This window comes from Ostrinia furnacalis, unplaced genomic scaffold (genome assembly GCF_004193835.3).
Source record: "Ostrinia furnacalis isolate ACB-3 unplaced genomic scaffold, ASM419383v2 OfSCF1657, whole genome shotgun sequence".
Classification (NCBI taxonomy): Eukaryota; Metazoa; Arthropoda; class Insecta; order Lepidoptera; family Crambidae; genus Ostrinia; species Ostrinia furnacalis.
In genome coordinates, this window is record NW_021131896.1 from 383,943 (window position 1) to 405,566 (window position 21,624).

General features: G+C 38.8%; 2 protein-coding genes across 3 annotated transcripts in view; one reads left to right on the forward strand and one right to left on the reverse strand.

Moving 5' to 3' along the window:
* The first annotated feature begins 327 nt into the window (after positions 1–327).
* On the forward strand, positions 328–15,838 carry LOC114353453 (lipid droplet localized protein-like). 2 transcript variants are annotated; one of them, XM_028305478.1, is made up of 10 exons: positions 328–529; positions 621–789; positions 4,517–4,704; positions 6,195–6,324; positions 7,474–7,588; positions 9,754–9,840; positions 11,250–11,489; positions 12,126–12,273; positions 14,695–14,789; positions 15,606–15,838. In XM_028305478.1, the coding sequence occupies exons 2-10, from the start codon at positions 621–623 to the stop codon at positions 15,709–15,711; spliced, it is 1,278 nt and encodes a 425-aa protein (XP_028161279.1). In that variant the 5' UTR covers positions 328–529; the 3' UTR covers positions 15,712–15,838. The 2 variants fall into 2 exon arrangements, with proteins under 2 accessions (XP_028161279.1, XP_028161280.1); XM_028305479.1 differs by having other exon boundaries at positions 328–504.
* A 2,326-nt stretch (positions 15,839–18,164) lies between these two features.
* The window catches only part of LOC114353433 (homeobox protein Hox-B1), a 35,383-nt gene continuing 31,923 nt past the window's right edge, over positions 18,165–21,624 (reverse strand). The window contains exon 2 of the mRNA XM_028305450.1: positions 18,165–20,049. Within this exon, the coding sequence (XP_028161251.1) occupies positions 19,664–20,049 (386 nt within the window). The 3' untranslated portion in view covers positions 18,165–19,663. The remainder of the gene's footprint in view (positions 20,050–21,624) is intronic.

Here is a 21,624-nt window from a genome sequence, read left to right on the forward strand (position 1 = left end):
TCCAGTAACATATAAAACTCCACATATCAACACGCCGCACAATATGAGGCGAGATACAAGCCAACCCAGTTCCGAGCCAAAAGAATCGCGCATGCACTGTGCATTTCTTCGCGCTGAAATTTTACGGCGTCCGCGGGGGGCGACGCTCTTTTGTGCGGAACTGTAGCATCTTTTGGGGTTGCACAGTGGGACGAGCGAACCGAATCATTGTTATTTTGTGTTGTAAGCCACTGTAAACTTTTATCAAGGAATTTTTGCGATATTTCGCGCTTGTACGCGATACGTACTATCGGGGACTCNTTAGACTTGTAGACATTTCAATTCAACTACAAACAAAAAAAAGTCATTTTGATTTACCTACATTCATACACAGAGCACGTAATATTTTAATTACAAATACAAAGTACAAGGTAGACCGGACCGGCTGACAATATCTCAGATACCGTTGATAGAAAAATATTAGTAGAATTCGGCATCGTTTATCATCTTCGGTCCGCACACGTCGTGTTAATTTTATTGATATCAAGAGGTACCTTGTAATTTATACATTATTGCAACGATTACATTAGTTATCCTACCTGTTGATGTGCTTTCGTAAAAACTTACGTGTATTATTCTAGATGTCAAAGGTCGATTTGGTTGTGTTTGGGGCCACCGGCTTTACCGGCAAGAAAGTTGTCGAGGAGTTGGCCAGAGGGGAGAAGAAGTATGCTGGCATCAGCTGGGCAGTGGCGGGACGCGCTGAGAAGAAACTTGAGGCTGTCTTGAACGAAGTGGCCCAGAAGACGGGTAAATATCTCCAAAATATCTTATCTACCTATAAATGGGAAAGGTCACTGATTGACTGACTCACTCATCACGAAATCTCTTAAACTAGAAGTGCTAGGACTCTCAAATTTTGCATGGGGGTACCTTTTAGAACATAGGTGCTCACTAGGATCGGATTTTACGAAACTCCACCCCTAAGGGAGTAAAACGAAGTACGAAGTCGCCAGTGGCTGCTAGTATAAACTATTACTTAGATAATGTTAACAAAAGTATTTTCTTCTTTTACTCATTCATGTTGAAATATCATTTCATATATTTTTTTAAACATAAAAGGATTGTGATGATTATTCAATGAAATAATTTAGTGACAAATTTGTATAGATCTACCTTACTTTAAAAAAAAATAATAAAGAAACATATACCCCCATAATACAAAAAATGGCTGTGACGTACGGACGGACAGATGGACAGACGGACAGACAGACAGACAGACAGACATGACGAATCTATAAGAGTTCCGTTTTTTGCCATTTGGCTACGGAACCCTAAAAAGTTAAACATGCAATGAACAATGGTTTATAATGAAATTTCCATATTTATTGACAATTTAAACTAGTTCTCAATGCAAGTTTAACTATTTTATAAAAAAGGAGTATTACTTTATTATTAATTTTTAAAATTATAGATAGAATATACCTTACCAAGTTAGGTATATTCTCTAACAAATTGATGATAATACCACATCATCTGTATGTGGCATCATTAGTGACTTCTGGGTTGTAAAGTCAGATTTAGCAGTTTCATTTTAATTTGTAAATTAAATGTAAATTCGCTCTTTTACTGAAACTCAATAGCAGTGAGGGGATATCATCCGTTCCGTACTTCATCTATTATTCATGGATAAACATTATATATAGAATTGATCTTATAAAATTACTTGTCTATTATGTGCAAACTTCATGAAGCCAAAGAGAATATTAGTTTATGGCTTTCTGCAAATTTCATTTTTTATTTGTTTCAACACTTTTTTGTCATCATTAGGTAGTTATAAAAAAACAAGTAACAAGAAATAAGTAGCAAAAAATTGTAAATTTTTGTGCATGAGTTAAGTACACAATAGAAATGTTTATGTAGTACAACCGCCGACAAAAACCCAAGCGCGACAGGTCTTGACAACTCGGTGGGCCTGTCGGGCAACCCGTAACCACGATTGAGTCGGCCGGGGGTCTTCGAAGCATTTGTCATGGGACATCTCTAAAAGCCCCCAAAGGGAGTGCTTGCCCCGGGCCCATTCTTTGGAAGGCGGCTAACGGTACTTCTCTGAACAGCAGAGCTGACTGAGTAGCAGCATATAGTAGACCGTAACTCGCTACGACGGACCGGGGGTCCTCTTCTACCAGAGAAGAAAACCACTATAAAAACACAACTGGAGGAGGGGATTGGGAGTCCGCTCGAAGCCGGACTGGCTCCCTATACTCTAGATATCGAGCCATAGCCTGTGACGGAGCAGCGGATGAATGTCATGATCAGTAACTCGCGGCTCCGTTTCATTGACCTCCGATTAACAAAGCTGTCTTTTTTTGCTCTTTTACTTCTGATGGCTTACTAAACCTCAAACAAAAGAAGAGATATAAAAAACTTCCTACATACATTTGCGTAGGTATCTTTTTTTTGATTTAAACTAAAATGATTTTTTTAAACAACAACAAGTGATAAATATGTTACTCAACAGCTCACAATGCGTTGCGGTGGCTGTAAAAAGTCGAAATTGTGAAATTATTTGTGTAACAACAAAGCAAATGAGACAAACTAAGTGCATGCTGAATATTTTTTACTTTGAACTGTGCACCCAGAGCATGCAATTATGAATTCTTTACTCACTTACATTGCTTAAGGCTTGGTATTTCTTCTAAAGTAGGTATTTCGCGCTGTCAAAATCTGCGCGCGCAATTCTTCGCCGAAAACAGCGCGTCAAAGAGCTCCCGCCACAATTTCCAGCTACACAGTATAGAAATACGCAGTTGGTTAGGTTAGGTTGACTTCCTTCCCTTCAAGCGTCACACTCACAACACTTTCTAATAGAAATCATATCCAAGTTATACAAATTAAAACACCTTTCAGACTTTTTGGGAATATATTCTAGAATCGAATAAATATAAAATATAACTGCCGAAGTAAACACTGTTCAAAGTGGCCGTGGCGTCGCCCGACCTTCTGGAAGTTCTGCGCCGGCTTAAAGAATTTNTCTGTTACCCGGCCTTAACTTACACTAAGATAGCATGTGGTAATATGCTAGTGGACAAAATTTCAATTACTTTACACGTCACGGATAGTAAGAAAATATTGGACGTATTTTTTCTTCTCTTTCATTTAATTAATTAATAACAGTGCTGCATTACATTGAGTTGAAATGGCGCGTGACGTCAAACCTAGGTATGTAGATATTTGTTTTTCAATTGACATAATCTGTGTAAGGATGTTTTATGGTATCGGCGATTTGAAATGTACAATATCCCAACTAATATTATAAATGCGAAAGTAACTCTGTCTGTCTGTCTGTCTGTCTGTCTGTTACGCTTTCCCGCTTAAACCTCGCAACCGATTTTGATGAAATTTGGCATAGAGATAGTTTGAGTCCCGGGAAAGAACATAGGATAGTTTTTATCCCGGTTTTTGAAACAGGGACGCGCGCGATAAAGTTTTTCTGTGACAGACAAAATTCCACGCGGGCGAAGCCGCGGGCGGAAAGCTAGTTCTATTATTATTTAGCAAAGTCCCTGTATCTTGTCCCAAATATTTTTTAATATATTCAATGTTAATTAAAACATTTTTTTTTTCAATTAGATTGCATCAGATGAATTCAGATGGAAATTGAACCCACACTGAGTCAGCGTTGTTTCATCAATGCTGGGTAGTGCAACCCTGGATATCCGTCCAACAAAAATATAATTACAACAAAAAATACAACAAATATTTAACAATCAGTTAACATGTGCTAGGACCATGTTGACATCGAAATAACACTGTATTAATACATTTAAAATCACGATTCACGACACGTTTGCTCAATGTCTCAAGGTTAGCGGTCGGAGTAGTTACACGTGTTAACCGAAAGGTCGTGGGTTCAATTCCCATCTCAGACAATCTTAAGTTTTATATAATAAAAACACATCTTCAATGCAAAGATTTATTAATCTGATAGAGATCTAGAGAGATGCCATCTAATGCGCCGAGTTCGAAACCCAGTGTCTCATTAGAAATTCACAATCACAAAGTAGTCAAAATAAAAATAGTACGTCGCGAAGAGTGTATGTAAAAGCCTGCCGTCCATAGTAATTTACCAGGTAGCTATATACACGCGCGAGAACCTGGACTCATTTGTGAGACATAGGGATCGTCACAACTATAATACTCGCTTCGCCGAAGCACTAGTATCGACTGCAGGTAGACTACGAAAGTCTGACTCTTTGACGCACGTATTGGGGCCTAAAGTATACAACCGACTGCCTAAAATAGTGAAAGAAGCGGTATCACTCCATTTTTTTCTAACGTTTTAATTTCTGTAATTTGTTGTTCTAGTGTGCCAAATAAATGTACGTTCTATCTTTCTTTCTTTCTAATGCGCACATTGCATTGCTCACGAGCAATATGTTCTGTTTTTGGGAATATTGCTGCGACACCGGCCCCGCCCGCTTTTCACATCTCCCTTTAGTTTCTGTGATTAACCTCTTTGTTTGTTAATCTTCAGGCGCGGACTTGTCCGGCGTGCGGCGCATAGTTGCTGATGTAGGAGACAACGATTCCTTGAAGAGCATGTGCTCGCAAGCCCGCGTGGTGGTCAACGTGTGCGGTCCCTACCGGCTTTATGGCGAGCCGGTGGTTCGCGCCGCCATCGACAGCAAGGCACACTATGTGGACGTGAGCGGCGAGCCTCAGGTGATACACATATCTAAAGCCCGGTCTGTGAGCACGTAGAATTTTGTCCAATGACCCCTAGCTACCCATCCTTATCGCTCGCGCGTAATTATATTGCTGTCGCGACTGTGCGACGGGTGCCCGCAGTGAGTGTGCGAGCGCGATAGCCACATAATTACGTGCGAGCGACAAGGATGGGCAGCTTGGGGTCATTGGACGGGATTCTACGTGCTCACGGACCAGGCTTTACATCCCACAGGCGCAGGACCGGTCTTTGTGGAAATCCTTGGGGGAGGCCTTTGTCCAGCAGTGGACGTCTTTCGGCTGAAACTAACGAACAAACGAACTACATTTCGATCGAGTTAACTGTACGTACACCCGTCTGGAATACGATTCTCCCTCGCACTCGCCAGCGTTCGCCTCGTCCGTGCTTGAGCGTCGATGTGACGTCACGGCTGCCAGGTGCACTTGCAACTCGACAGACTGGGTTGTACTATCACTACTATATCCGTTGTCATCACAGGTACCTCTAGTTTTAAGTATGAGCGCTGTTTTCCACCAAAAAACAGCGAGGCGAAAACAGCGATAGGTTATTCCCATCAAAGCGGAGCGGAGCTATCGAATATAGTGATTTGTTTACACTTTCTTTATCACCACTCTTCTGTATTACTTATCATCACCTTTATATGAATGAAGAAGTTTGACCCGACCGAAAAATATTGTCAATAGCTAATACTATGTGCAATATCATTTAATAATTTCTACAAATGACGTCAAACGATGGTATTTTTTAAAAACATTGGGTTATGTATGTAGTACAGGTGTGGTGATTTTATACAATTTAAAAAAGTACCTCGGTAGACTAGTGGTATTTTTTTGACATTGACCGTCCCAAAGACTCTTATTTCGTAAGGTGGTAATAGATTTTGTATACTCAATAAATTGAATGCTAATTATTCGGCTGGAATATATGCAATTATGCATGCTTAAATATGCACATTTTTATTCGTTTTCTGGTACAGTCAAGGAACATAATATAGTCATGACCTATTCGCTGAAATGTTTTAAAGTCTCTGAATCCACTAAGGTCGAAAATTCCTATTAAAAATAGTGTGAAAATGTCATACAGTGATTTTTATTATTGTTTCAAATTAAAATCTTTTTCTTCTTATTTTTCATGCCAATTAAGGTGTTTAAATAAAATGTACGTTTGAAGCGGGTACCCGCGCAAGTTTTAGCGTAGGCCCTAATAGCAAAAATAAGTGACTGTTGTGTAACTAAATTTTTAAATAAACAACTTGAAAACATCGAACTGCCTATGGCGGGAATCGGACCCACGACCTTTCGCTTGCCGGGCGACTGCTCTTCGTATTATAGTTTAACTAAAAATAAACAAATTAATTTTCATTTGTTATCTTTGAATGTCGTTACTCCCCAGTTCATGGAGACAATGCAGATTTACGCAAATTAATTTTAATTTCTTAATAACCTTGAATGTCGTCACTTCTCAGTTCATGGAGACGATGCAAATTGAGTACGGCGCGCAGGCGCGTGACGCAAACGTTTGCGTGGTCAGCGCGTGCGGCTGGGACAGCGTGCCCAACGACATGGGCGTCGTCTTCCTGGACCAGAACTTCGGAGGTGGGTTTCCCAGAGACCATACAACTATAATTCCTAGAGACAACTCGCTACTCCACAGTTTTTCAGTCTTCTTGGACCATAACTTCGGAGGTTTGTCCCTCGGGACCACTACTTGTATGTACGGCGCGGTGGCGCGGGAAGCAGGCGTATGCGTGGTAAAATGCGTGCGGCTTGGACAGCGTGCCCAACGACATGGGCGTCGTCTTCCTGGACCAAAACTTCGGAGGTGGGTGTCCCAGAGACCATAGAACTATAACTCCTATAGTCTGGTCTGTGAGCACATAGAATTTTGTCCAATGACCCCAAGCTACCCATCCTTATCGCTCGCGCGTAATTATGTTGCTGTCGTGCTCGCACACTCACTGCGGGTGCCAGTCGCACAGTTGCGACAGCAATATAATTACGCGCGAGCGATAAGGATGGGTGACTAAGGGTCATTGGACAAAATTCTACGTGCTCACAGACCGGGCTTTAGCAACCGAGGACTCTTCACTCCCTAGCGACCGAGTACTCCACTCCCCAGTTCATAGACGATGCAGCTAGAATACGGAGCGGTTGCATGTGAGGCGGGGACAGCGTATCGAATAACATGGGCGTCATCATCCTGGACCAGAACTTTGTAGTTGGGTGTTGCCGAGACCATAATGTTTAGGGACCGGGTGCTCGTTATTCCCCAGTTCAATAGACGCATAGCTAGAGTACGGAGCGGTAGCGGGAAAGTGTGTCGAATGATATGGATGTGATCTTCCTGAACCAGAATTTTGAAGGTGGGTATTTCTAGAAACTTCTGCGGGGTATGTCTATTGACACTTCGGAGGTTTTTCCCTCGAGACCACCATTTGTATGTACTGGGACAGCGTGCCGAATGATTTGGCCGTTGTGTTCCTGGCTGGACCAGAACTTTGGAGGTGGGTGTCTCTAAAAACTTCGACGGTGAGTGTCCCTAGAAATTTTGCAGAACGGGAAACTCGAGACCAGCAGTATGTAGCAGTATGTATGACTAATATCTTTATTTGCTTCAAACATAGCATGAGGATGTTGTTTTTCACAATGTTCTCATGTTTAGCCTTTTAACAATAACCATGCAAATCATTGCACAAATAGTCCTCAATGCCAAGTCACCGTATAATGTTGTTTGTTTTTCCCCAGGCACTTTGAACTCTGTGGAGTCGTACATAAGCACCAAAATCGCGCCCGAGGTGGCGTGGCAGGCGTTCTCGCGGGGCAGCGTCAACTACGGCACCTGGGAGTCTCTGGTCTATGGGTTAGTTTCCTTTAACAGCTTGTGTGTTTTGATTTTTATAATTCAAAAAAATCTGTCAAGTAATAACTATAGGTGTTACATGTATCGCTTAATTCGACCATTGCTCGTCGCAGTTCCTCACGGGACATGGCAACTTTAAACATAATCTTCACGAATTCAAACTAGTACCGTCTCCTTTTTGCGAGTGTTCCACTGATGATGTCAGTCATGAGCAGTCTGCCCATCATATCTTGTGGGAGTGTGATCTTTGGAAACATGAACGTGATATAATGCTTAATTCAATACAACATACATCTGTTTCCGCAATTTAGTGGAGGAGAAAGAGTTGAGAGGTCCTCATGCGCTTTGTTTTTAGGACTAACCTTAGATTCTAATTGCTCATGGAAATTGCAGGTAGAACAGTTGTGTACTAAAATAAATCGTTTTGTCTATGTTTTATATAGAATCAGAAAAACGAATGATCTAAAACTTTCCCTTCTTGCCTATCATGGATACGTTGCGTCGGTGCTACGTTATGGTATAGTAGTCTGGGGAAATTCAAGTGAAATCGAATCCTTGTTCATTATCCAAAAAAAATGCATTCGTGCAATGTGCAATTTAGACTCGTTGGACTCGTGTAAGCCCTGGTTCAGAAAGCTGAACCTATTAACTCTGCCATGCCTATACATTTATGAATTGGGATTATTTGTAAAAAAACATTCCTATTTTTNCTTCAATGGTGCCACTAGAAACACCTAGTTGATCAAAACTGATGTCTTTTTGTATTTTTGGGTTATTATTAAAGACAAAAAAGATATTTCGACTATTATGTACTCTGTGGTTTGGGTGCATAATGTAATTTCCTTTGCCTTAAAAAAAGTAAATGTCAAGATGACTGTTGCACCAAAAATGAAAATGAAAATTGATTTTGATAGATGTTGTGTTGAGTTCTGTGTAGTTTTGTGCGATTTAACGATAAGAACGACAATGGTAAAAGGTAATGGGGGCAAATTTTTTCCCTCAAGGAAAAAGATGAATTAATTGGTTATAATCTTACTTGCCCACAAGGATACTGTACGAGCACGTCAGCATCGACCGCGACCTACAACATGCTAGCCGACTGGCCCATGAACCCTGAACGAACGTGCACCGTAGGCACTCTACACCGACGGCACATTGGACTGGACACATTGAATTGTGTATTATGTAAATCTTGTATATAGCAATAGCATAACAGTAATAAACCAGATATCAACCGCCCGCGTTGTGTTTCATTTCCTCCACTGAGGCCAAGAAAGCCTTAGTGCAGTCTTCCTTCCTATCAAACCTTTCTTTAAATCTAATTAAAAGGTATTGTTAGGGCTCTAGGGACTACAAACGAAGCCAGAAATATAGCTTGGTTATGAGTAACCAATACCTACTACCTATACCGCATGTAATCCTGTCTCATTCTATAATATATGGCCGCCTGAATAAACTTGAATGAAAAAGTGTTTCCATTGTCTCAATTGCATCAAAAGCTCCAAACAAATCATTTAATTCAGTTTCCATTTTGCCGATTAGGCGTGATTGACAATATGCGTGACAGTTGTGGTGACAGTGACAACCTGCACGCGCAGTGATCGCCATCGCGGTCGCGGCAGTGTGAAACAAGTACAACTTTTGCACGCGCAGTGGTCGCCATCGCCATCGCCATCGCTGCACGCGTTGGTTTGTCCGAACCTTAACGCCAGCGTATTAGACTTTATACTGCACATTCGCATTTTGCATTATAGGATATTGTCTAGACGTCAGGCCTGAAATATTGTTTTTGTAAAATGTACAATTCTCAAAAAGTCGTACTCATGTCTGCATTCCTATTTTGACAGCTTTATCGAAATGTTTTCAATTTAAAATGTGTGCAGATTTTAAAAGGTCTTTATTCATAATGTTTACATTTATTTTCTATAATTTAATAATAATAATAAGCTGAAAAACGAACATTGTACAAAAACTGTCATTCTTGGAGACAGACAATTTTAAATGGTTGTCATTTTGAGTAGCAGTCATTTTGCGAAAAATACATAAGGACATTTCAGGTCTGAGCCAAAACCTATAGGAATAGCTAAATCTTTCAAATGGATTTATATGAATTACAATTAGAATAAGTTATTGTATTTAATATGTCAAAATTTTATTTCTTACAGCTTGGCCCATTATGATGAGCTGGGGTCGCTGAGGAAGAAGCTATATCCTACTTCCATGCCTTCTTTCAAGCCGAAACTGCAGAACAAGTAAGAAACACATCATTTACAAACTTGTTTGATATCTCTTATCTAAGTAACTACCTACTATGTCAGTTGCGATGACGGTTTAGAATTCCGTGTAAAAAAATATTAGATGGATTAATGGCCGTTTTCACAATCAATCCCTAATTTGTAAGTGACCCCTATGGCACACACATAATAGGAATTCTGTTTTCATAGGGGTTACTTAAAAATTAGGGATTGATGGTGAAAACAAAGTGACCAAATTAAAATTAAGATAAATGAAAAAAAAAAACAGAACAAAATTAATAATTAAAAGTCTGAACATAATATTAATTACTTCTTGGTGTTGAGCTACACCGCGTTTATAAGGTACCTACCTTAATTGTAATTGACTCGCTCTATATTACATGGTTTCATATATCAATATGTGGATTACGTAGTGGGATGTGTTACCACATAAATAATACATAAGTCTAGTAGATAAGTTAATTTCTGTAACACATTTGTTTGTAATTCCTAAAATAAATAAATAAAACGGGCATAAGTCTACTGGAGGCCCCTTAAATATGCAAGAATTCGACCCTCGACTCTATTCTCTTTTGACTGTTTAGTTCATAATTTTGGGCATGTTGTCAAGTCTATATTGCTATAATCAGCAACTAATTTAAATTATATGCTCCTGCAGTGGAGACTAAATGACTTGATGATGCAGTTTTCTGTCCAGTTGACACTTATTGAGCGAATAAAAAGGAAGGAGGTTCTCTAAACGACTGTAAATCTGGGTCACTACTCTCATTGATCTCATATATTTTATGTGTTTAATCCATAGAGATATAGAGAGATGCCAACTAATGCGCTGAGTTCGAAACTCAGTGTCGTATTAGAAATTCACACACACAAAGTAATCAAAATATGTGCTCATTAATGCACTGCGGTATCAGTACTCAACGAATAATCTTTAGTACTACGAAGGCAATGTAAACTGTTTACATTACGAAGTCACTGCTGTCACCATTGCTTTCACGAGTAACGTGTTCTGTTTTTGGGCATATTGCTGCGACACAGGCCCCGCCCCCTTGTCACATCTCCCTTTAGTTTCTGTGATATCGTCGGCCGTTTGGTGTAGTGGTTCGAAACGGACTACTATTCCGGAGATAGCGGGTTCGATTCCCGCCCAGTACAAACATTTCTGTGTATGAACATATTTGTTTGTATTGGACTGGGTGTTTTCTATGTATAATAAGTATGTATTTACAAAAAAAGGTATTTAAGTATGTTTATATCCGTTGTCTAGTACCCATAGTACAAGCTTTGCTTAGTTTGGGACTAGAAGCGCAGTGTAAAATGTCTAAGGATATATATTTATTATTATTATTATTTATATGTGGCTTAATCTGAGTAAATAAATTACTTACCCCTGATTCTATTTCCAGGGTCCTCCCTCACAAGGAAGGCGGCCACTGGTGCATCCCATTCCTGGGAGCCGACAACTCCATAGTGTATCGCACTCAGCGCACCCTCTACGAAACGGAAAACAAACGCCCGGCGCAATTCCGCGCGTATCTCAAATTCCCCAACTTACTCTACGTGGCCATGCTGTATGTCTTCGGAACTATAATCATGCTGCTATCCAAATGGCAGTTCACGAGGCAGTGGCTGTTGGACTATCCCAGGTGTGATGATCCGGCTCGAAGGACCAGGAAAATGTGGTGGACTGCAGTGGACTGTATGCGTTTGTGTGTGTTTGAGAGCGTTGACCGGACGATGATGACTGCCGTTGAGAGCTTGCCCTTACTATGTCAGGCGTAGTAGGTGCTACTTGCAGGAATAAAACCACTATTTCACTTGCTGAGACTTCTCGCGTTTATTATTCGCTTCCTTTTCTCAGTTCTTGCTTCTTCAGATCACTTGTTGCTTGGAGCACTTGTTCTCTGAACTGAACACAACATCAACAAATAAACTCAAACTTGTCTCCCGGAGCGCCTCGCTCCGTATTTATCGGGCCCCGGGCTATATCCATCCCTTTCTCTCCCCATATTCCTGTCTCTGTCTCTCATGTTCTGGAATGTTCGAAGCGAGAGGTCCGATATTGCCGTCCTGTTTCTTTTTCTCTCGAATATTCCAGAAGTGTGTGGAAGAGTAATTGATGTGCAAGCGAGATGACAGATAATGTGAGAAAGAGATGGAATGTTATTTATCTCTAATCGACTCTAATTGATTATTTTAGTACATTTTCTGATTGTTAACGTTGCTAATCAATTCTAATTAATAAATTAGCGTATTTTCTCGGTTGACGTCGCTAACACCAGGATATTCTCGTGCGGGATGGTGACGCGACAGGGCCCGCCGCAGGAGGTCATGGATAACACCAGGTTCCAGTTCAAACTGGTTGGGAAGGGCTGGGCGGCGGGAGAAGATGTGGACACCACTGAGCCGACTAAGACTGTGGTTGCTACGGTGAGTTTGTTTTTATTGCATCGTTAACTTTAACCAGAGTAAATACAAATGAGTAGGTCATCTTCATAGAAACGCACCGAGCGCGGTTTGTGTGTGAGCGCGCCAATACGCAACACCCCGCTAATCCCCGCTAAATTTTGTCAGTGTGTGCGTGCGTGCCGCATACGTATTGGCGCGTTCACATACAAACCGCGCTCGGTGCGTTTCTATGAAGATGGCCTACTCATTTGTATTTACTCTGCTTTAATTAATACATTGACGCCCGTATTCACAAACGATACTTGCATAAGTGCAGAAAATCGAACGCACAGCGTTGAATAGAGCTCCGTGATTGGTTCGTGTGTCACCCTGTGAGTCCACGCGCACTGTGAGACCTCCTAGTAATGTTTGTGAATACGGGCGTGAAACGATTTTATCACGTAGGTACGTATACCGCACTGTATGCATATCACAGTGACGCTTATTTTCCGTAGCAGCATTTCTTCCATTAAGTTGTAGTTTCGTTTTTTTTAAATAAACAAGTTATCGAGATTAAACGTAAAATCGGAAGCAGTGGAAACTTATCTCTATTTAGAACATGACTTTTTGTTTCCGTGTACCGTGTACGATGAACTCAAAATATGATTTAAATGGAAAGGGTTCTTATAATTTATTTATACAAAAATACTAACCTAACCTAACTCGCGTTGATAATGTTGATATTATGTATGAATTATTGTCGACACCTAAGTCGTTTGCCTCCTGCCCCATAAAAATGCTGACAATAGTGATTGACTTATTCCTTACGTTGCAATTGTCATTAGTGATCTCATATAAAAAGCCCACCTTCCTAATATCAGGTGACCTTCAGTTATTTTTATTTACCAAATTTAAAATTCCGCAATCAGTGTTGACTGAGTGCTGATGCTACAGCACGTGGTATTGATTGATCATCAGGTTTGTCAAATGACCGATGATGATGGATTGTAATGAATCGGACTGTCGAAATCAACCACGTACCAATGTCAATGCTAAATCATCCAGATAAACTTTATTTCCTTATGGAAAACTCGTTTCACAAAATCACATAACTTTGAAGTTTCACCAAATCACATGATTACTTACCTAAATGTTCAATCTATAAACAAATCATATCATTTTAGCAATTTGTGGTCGCAGGAAAATCAAAGTAATTGAAATAGTTCGCATATTGTTAAACTTATGTGGCAGTAAGTGGGCGGGGCATATAGCTCGTAGTACTGATGGATGTTGGGGTAAAAAAGTTCTCGAATGTGAGCACGGGCCAGAAGACGGGCCGATGATCCATCTGAGGTCGCAGGAAGCATCTGTATGCGGGCGGACCGCGTAGGATCGGTCTTTGTAGAAAGGGAAACCTTTGTCCGGCACTGGACGTCATTTGGGTGAACAAACGAACTAATGGTTGTAGCTATGTTGTTAATTAAATTATCATCACTTCACTGCTTTGTGTAAGCCTAGGCGCAGACCACCAACCCAAGTAACACGCAATCTGTATATTCACTGAAGTTAAGATTGATTTACGTTTTAAAGNCTTGGGAACTTTTAGTTGGCCGATAGTTGGGCCCGATTCTAATTTGTATGAAGAATCGGCCGATACCGAATCGGACTAATGTGCGCACTTTCAGACATCTCCATACTGATCAACAGCCCGACCCAACTATCGGCCAACTAAAAGTCGGTGGTCTGCGCCCAGGATAAGGGTCCTATATTCGAGTTAGCGCCACAGAATAATAATAAGTACTACGTACAGAAGTTTTACTTCGCAAAGTTATTAAAAAAAAAAATGCTCAATGTCATTAACAATATGGTGTAATTTAGCCTGTCTTAAGAGTCAAGCACCATTTTGTTGACAAACGTCAGTGATCGGCACTGCGCCGAAGCTATAGGGCTGACTTCGGTAAAATGATATGACGTGAGGTGCCAAACTGCGGAAAATGGCGGAGGAAATACATGATTTAGCATGAATTATCATGAATAATAATAACTACTTATTTACCTCTCTTACTAACTGGTAACTTACATGACTAGTAATAAAATAACTGTACTGGACGCCCTCTGCCCCATCTAGGGGACATAGGGCCATAAGACAAGTAAATTATTTACCTCTCAGTGTCTTGAGGCAACTTAAAAAAGTACATTCTGTGTTTTTATTATTATTTAGGCAGTTAAATACTGCACAGTATCTATCTAGTACACCATTTTCTTTATTTTCTTCCATCATACACAAGAATACGCGTGCGTGTGTCAATGTTCGCTCGTATGTGTGGCCTTGTCGAATAGTATCCTGTAGGTGGGCCATCGTGCGTGTTTTGTTTTCGATGTAAACTCGCGGAGATGAACAGGCCTGTTAGCGCCATCTAGCGACGCAATCCAATACTGTTAACCTTTGTTGTTTGCCGGCAGGTGGCGGGGCGCGACCCCGGCTACGGGTTCACAGCACTGGCGCTGACGCAGTGCGCCGCCACCATCCTGCGCGAGCGAGACAGCATGCCCAAGGAGTGAGTACTCTTCTTACCTATTAATTAACTGCCCCGGGGGATAGCAAACTGTATTCATGAGGTCAAATTTCATTGGCAAAGATAAATAAGTATAGCCTGACCAGGAACATAAAAACCCTCGCCATGTTGCGGTACTAATTTAACCAGGTTACCTATTAGATATAATTATTTTTCGTTAATTTATGAAAATATCTAATTAGCCCGTAATCCTGAATCCTGATTCATAAAGTTAGCCTTTTAATTTAACACAGGTACGACTGTACTCAGTGTTGCACTAACAAATAATGCAATTGACGCGCCTCTATGCCAGGGTTTTTATGTTCCTGGTCGGGCTATAAGTATACTTTTTTATTGAAAACATAAAAGTAAACAAAAAACTTCAACAAAACAATCTTAAACAACAAAAAATTACGCTTTAAGACCCGTGATTCTCTATTTTAATTAAACAATAAAACATTAAAATAGAAAGAAATAATGCAAAACTGGAAACACGCCCAAACTAGAGGGCGCCTCCATGACTTTTTCCAATTACAATGCAACCAAATCTTAATTTACAGGTAATTTAAAATTAATTATGTTTTTAAGACCACAATGAAATGTCGTTTTAAAAAGTTGTGATTTCGAATTATTGGGGAGTGGTGTTAACTCGTCTATTGGGTCCCGTCCTATGATTCCAGCCAGTATTCAGCTTAATCTTTAGTCTATCTTATTTCTTTAAATAGATTACCATTTTAAAATAAAATGTCAATTTTAAAATTAAGTCTTTTATTAAAATCCCAAATATTTTTAATCTTAATAAATTGATGCTTATTCCAGGGGTGGAGTGATGACCACCGGGGTGGCATTCCAGAGGACTAATCTCATCAAAAATATTCAGGATAGCAACTTTGAAGTCAAATTCGAGATCGTCGAACCCAAATAAATAAATAAGAAACAATTTAAATACGAGTACCTAGACTATGCATTCCAACGGTAAACTAAACTTTATTTCTCTAACGTTTTCTAGTCTGCGATGTTTAAATAATAAAATTAAATAAAGCTTATTCAAATTAATAAAAACGCGCACAATTCTGAGTAAAATAAAAACTATTCCATAACCTAAGCATTTATTTATGTTAAGTATTATGTTTTTTTTATTACTCGTACTTAGAACTCGTTGAATTGTTATGTGTATTATTGGGTAGCGCATTTTCTTACATAACTTTTCAATTCCTATCATTGGAGGTCTGAAAATATTTCTCATACAATTTGATACCACAATGATCATTCTTCATAAAAAAATTAAAACCTACATAATATTTAAAAACATAATCATTGATATTCATAATATCACTAATCATACGCTTAGTTTTTACTAATATTTGTTTTCATATATTTTTCCATACTAATTACTAATGATCGAAACTCATAATCATTCGAATAAATAACTATAATATTCATAAATGTGACGTATCCTTTTATTTGTTTTCATAAATTTATTACTCGTAAGTGTATTTATCCATATTATTGAAAATCATGATGTCTATATTCGTATTAAATTGTATTTTAACATTAAATTAATTTGAAATGGTCCAAAACAGGCAATATTTTGTGCAACAAAACTAACGTGACAAAAACGAATCTCTGCAAAACCGACTCCACGTAGTCTTGTCTGCCTTACCCCTAGAGTGTAATTTAAAAGCCGGAGACGAGGAGATACCAATGCATGCTGCATGCTTGCTTTCATGCTGCATGCTCTGCATGCTTATCTACTTTATTAAATTATATATGTGTTTTTTTAAAGCTACGAGTATGTCTGTTATAAAGTAAATTATTCTGAACAACAACATTATGAGTTGAAGTATGTTCTTAGTAACAACATTATTAATTAAAACAATGTAATAATGAATGTTATGAAGAAAAAAGATCTGAAAATAAAAATTATGTATTTTAAATGGTTCTTGGCAGTAACAGTATTGATAAAAAAATATGATTACTAACTGATATGAGCTCCGTTGGTAGTAATAAAAATGTATGAATAAAAAAAGTGTGAAAAATAAAATTATGAAGAGAGATTATTATGAACACAAATCGGTAGTAAGACAAAGAATAGGATTTAGAATTTTATGTGAGCCAATATAGAACCGTATTATTATACTGTTATTTTTATTTATTTTAACTGTCTCAATATGTACTTCGTTATCACTCATATCTTAGTTTAAAAATGTTAATCGCATTTAGAATATTAATTTTACTAAAATATAAATATTATGTATTATGAATTTGATCACGGGACAAGAAACTCTACATAGCAGCTATGTCATAACATACATCCCTTTTCCACTATATCAAAAGCCATTTTTTATTTAGGCTGAAGCCAAACGAGCGTAATTTACGACGCGTTTTTGAGTCTACACAAAAATTCTGTATGATCTTCACAAGGACGCAAAATGTCTTGGAACTTGAGCGTTTATTACGCTACGGAAATTACGCTCGTTTGGCGTCAGCCTTAAATGCCTGGTTATCCGATAAACAATAATATGAACTGATTAAGTTTTGACAAAGTACTGACAAAGTTTGCGTTTCGTGTCCCGTGGTAGATTCGTCCAAGACGCCAAGCGGACTTGGTGATCATTGAATGGTGCTGATATTGTAGATAAACTTGAACTTTTAATTCGACTCGGAACTTGACAGTAGCACTGTCAAAAACCATGACACATAGTGGTAAAAATATTGTTAGTTTCTTGTTTAGTACCTACTACTGATTCGAATTAAAAACTCAAGTTTGGGTATGCAGAAACGTAATTATAGTTGATAATAATAAAATATTTACATACTGCACTAATAAATAAATAATGCATATTTATTTAGATATGTATGTATCTCTTAGTTTTTATTTTGTATATCGAATAAACATATATTTCAACATTTGATTTTATTAATACCTACTTGCTTGTAGAAGGAAAAGTAAAACTTCGTATTGAAAATAGATTAATTAATTTATTGATAAAGTATTAGGTACTATCTTACCGATAGGAAATGTACACACAAACCAACCTAGCACGCATTATATACATTAAGATTTAGTGCAAGCGCTGTACATAGGTAATTACATTGCTGTACCTTCGAAATAAATTAGAAAAATGAGCTTTGGTCTAAAAATAAAGTTTGTTATAAAATAAATATAAAAAATATATCAAAGTCCTAAAACTAATGCTAGAGTTACACCATCGTGTAAACATCGGTAATGTACAGTTGATTGTGGGAAGAAGCGATATCATTTAACATCTTAAAGTTCGTGATCACTAATATTATTGAATTAATTAAATCTGGATATCTACCTTTGTAGTTTATTAGCACATAAATAAAATAGGTATAGAATGAAACGATGTAACATCTGATAACGACGCACTTATTTATTTCACATTTTCCTCATACATTTACAAAAATTTATAATAGGTACAACGCGAGGGTTAAGAAACACGCTTATTTTAAATTTCTAACCGACTATGATGACAAGTTTCGGCTGTAGTTAGAGTAATTTAGACTTAGTCATACACATCACTTACATTATAAATATACATTATAAAACGTACATAAATACATATAGTTCAACATTATAGGTAATGCATCAGGATATGGTAGAAATCCAGACCAAATTAAAACTAAATAACATCTACACTATGCCCAGAATGTTATTCTAAGTTCTATCTTAAAATCTATATACAATTACATCGACATGATACCGTGCTGATAAGCCAATCTCGATGGTAGTCCAGGCCAAGATTGCGAGTCGAGTGCCGGTTATCTTGTCGACCGATAGCTTACGAAACTTGTAAGTGTATCATAATGTTCAATGGGTTTATTGGATGTGATTTTTGAAGGCATTTCGCTCATTCATTTCTTGTAGATAACGGTCTTTTCCACTCCAAAAAATATGGATGTTTTTATAAATATGTTCAATGGCGATATCTCGAAAACTGCACAGGTTTTGAAGATTTTGACATTAATTTGATGTTCTTATTCATACGACCAAAAACTTGGCCAGCCAGAAATGGTTTAAAAATCATTGCAGACGATTAGGACAATGACTATAATTTATTGTAATATACAATAGTCTATAAAATTGTAGTATAGTCCAATTGTTATTTCGGGATGTTTTAAGTGTGACTACTTTGCCAAAAAATCTGTACTGATAAAAATGTTATTTTTAGTAAGAAACATGATTTTGAATTGAAAAAGCTATCACTCCATTCCGTTCCCAAATCATGTCACTTAGCATTATTTATACTGATTTTGTAGATTTTAGAAGCTAGCTCTAAATGAATGACTGAAGAACTTAAACAGCGTATCTAATCTCAAACGTCGATGTAGCAATGCTAGAGCATGTCCTAATTTAGGTTCGGAGATACACAGCGCAGTTTTGTAATGGATCACTTGCAGGCACGTGTATTTAGTATAGTATCAAGGCCTAGCTATTATAATACTTGACGATTACCACGATGATTTTGAGGCGTACAGTCAGCATCAAATAGTACGTGATACCAAGTGGCCAAAAAATTTACAACATCATTCCAATTGTCACAAAGACGTGTCGCGAATTTTTTGGCTAGTTTGGGTGTCCACGAACTGTGCTTGTTCGTTGAAAGTTAAATCAGAACACAATATTTTTAGACAGGTCATTCATCCTTTAACAAAAACCTCGTGTAAAGAAATAACTGTCTAACAAGGCTCTAAATGTCACGGCTTTAATTTCAAACGACTCTTTTCCTGCAAGTGATCTTAAACCAACAATGTGTCTCCGTGATTTCGTACATAATAATTTATTTATACAAAAGTCAAATGAGCGGGTCACTAAATAGTCTTTGTACTGTTCACACTGCACTGTGCACGGTTTAGCTGGACTCCCGGCTGTTCTCGTTGGAGCCGACAGCTTGCGAGGGAGAGGGGGTCACCTCGGGAGCTACAATGAGCCCCTCTTTGATCCTCTTCTTTTGCTTCATCCGTCGGTTCTGGAACCAGATTTTGACTTGTGTTTCGTTGAGTTGGAGAGCGGAGGCGATCTCTATCCTCCTCGCTCGGGTGAGGTATTTGTTGAAGTGGAACTCTTTCTCGAGTTCCGTGAGCTGTTTGTTGGTGAAGTTGGTGCGGCCGGTGTTATTGAGGTTTAGGAGTGGGCTGGCCAGCATGGGTCCACCGGTGGGAGTGCGCAGGCCCTCCTGTGGGCTGCCGAGGACGCCCTGGTTCACGAACTCCGCCGGCGGGATCATCAGCTTTGGTGCTGGAAACGGAAAAGCAGATGTAAGTGTAACTGGTGGAATAGGGGTTTAATGGAAAGACAGGCAAGACTGGGAGGAATAAATACAGTGAGAGAAAGATTATAGGAGTTCGTTATTTTACTGGACATGAATAAAATTGTGTTCCAAGCTACAGTTACAATGATCCTGGACTCTTAATAGACCATAAAGGCCTAATATTTTATTGTCATTCTTTGGATATCTATGGATTTACTAACATAGGTAGCGCTGACTTCGTAAAACGCATGTTTGACGTCAAGTTTTTTTTGAACTATTGTGCCAAGTGTAATAAAAAAGTACACTTGCTCGATCGCTATTCACTTGTCCGTCAAGCGAACACCGTGTGTTTACAGAAACGTCTCATTGCGGGGATTAGCTTCACAACAGCCGTGGGAGCAGGCTCCGTTTATGACAGGTGTCAATTTTTTCTAATTTGAAGGTACAAGATAAAAGATATTTCAATATTGGCCTAAGGAGGCGCCCCGCTGCGCCCGAGTGGCGCGCGTCTGCGTGAGGCTTGGACGTTTATTGTTGTGCTCGGTTATTATCTAATTGTTTGTTTGGTGGATAACTAAGATTTTTGTGCGCATTCCAAATATTGGACGAGGCTTACGGCTAATGTCAAATATGTGTTCGGCGGTTGTGTAGTCGGCAAATAGCTCGGAAATGAGGTTTACGTTTGCGGGAGTTCCAGCCAGGCTATTTAACTACCTTATTCTACTGACCTGTCTTTACATTGCTTGATTTTAAAGAAGCATAATATTTCTAGGGGCAACGCTTTTATGAACCCTTTCTATCCTCTTGATTAACCCACTCCGTGACCACTCAAAAAAGGTGCTAAAATAGTCAAAGGACTGTTTCAGTAATTAAGTAATAAGGGAGTTAGCAAAAGTGATTCGTTCTGATGATTTCTTTCGCTGACGTTCCTAAATATTGCAAACATTCAAATCAACATTTCGAACAAACACTTCGAGAGACTAATAAACCAATATCGTTGTAATTGAGCCAACAACATACTGTTACATCCACAACAACTGTTAATGACAAGTCGGAATCTAAAACAAATAATCTCGTGACTTGTTTCCCCGCCCCTACAGATGTATCGTATCCCCAACCCTTCCGTGCTGGGGTGGGTCTAATATCGACACGTTGGCTTTTAATCTGATTAATTAATTTGTGACTGTCAGCATGTCCGCACTGTTATTAACATTCGTTGGGTTTTCAAAGCTTTGTTAAGTCAATAAAAGTGATCACCTTTATTAGATGACGAGGCTTTTTTGGGAATCACAGGGAAGAAAACGAATTACTATGTATGTATTGCACAGTAAAATCTATAATAGAATTTGAATGTGGTTTTTATTCAACTTTTAATCGCCGATCGTCCTCCAGTCTCAATTTACTCTTAGTTCTCTTTTTTAAACTTATGACTATTGGTTTATTTTTCAATAGTCTAATCAAATATTTTTTGTGTTTCAGCCAATATTAAATCCGTGGTCAGCCTCCCCTAGGCATGCGGGCGTGTTTGCGCCCGCTGTTTGCGTAATCTCCACTCCGGCTAA

Excerpts from the sequence above, each read along its gene's own strand:
- LOC114353453 (XM_028305478.1), top strand. The coding sequence starts at position 621 with ATGTCAAAGGTCGATTTGGTTGTGTTTGGGGCCACCGGCTTTACCGGC. Across the intron at positions 9,841-11,249 it reads AAGCCGAAACTGCAGAACAA|GGTCCTCCCTCACAAGGAAG; the intron begins GTAAGAAACACA and ends TTCTATTTCCAG. Across the intron at positions 11,490-12,125 it reads TGGCTGTTGGACTATCCCAG|GATATTCTCGTGCGGGATGG; the intron begins GTGTGATGATCC and ends CGCTAACACCAG.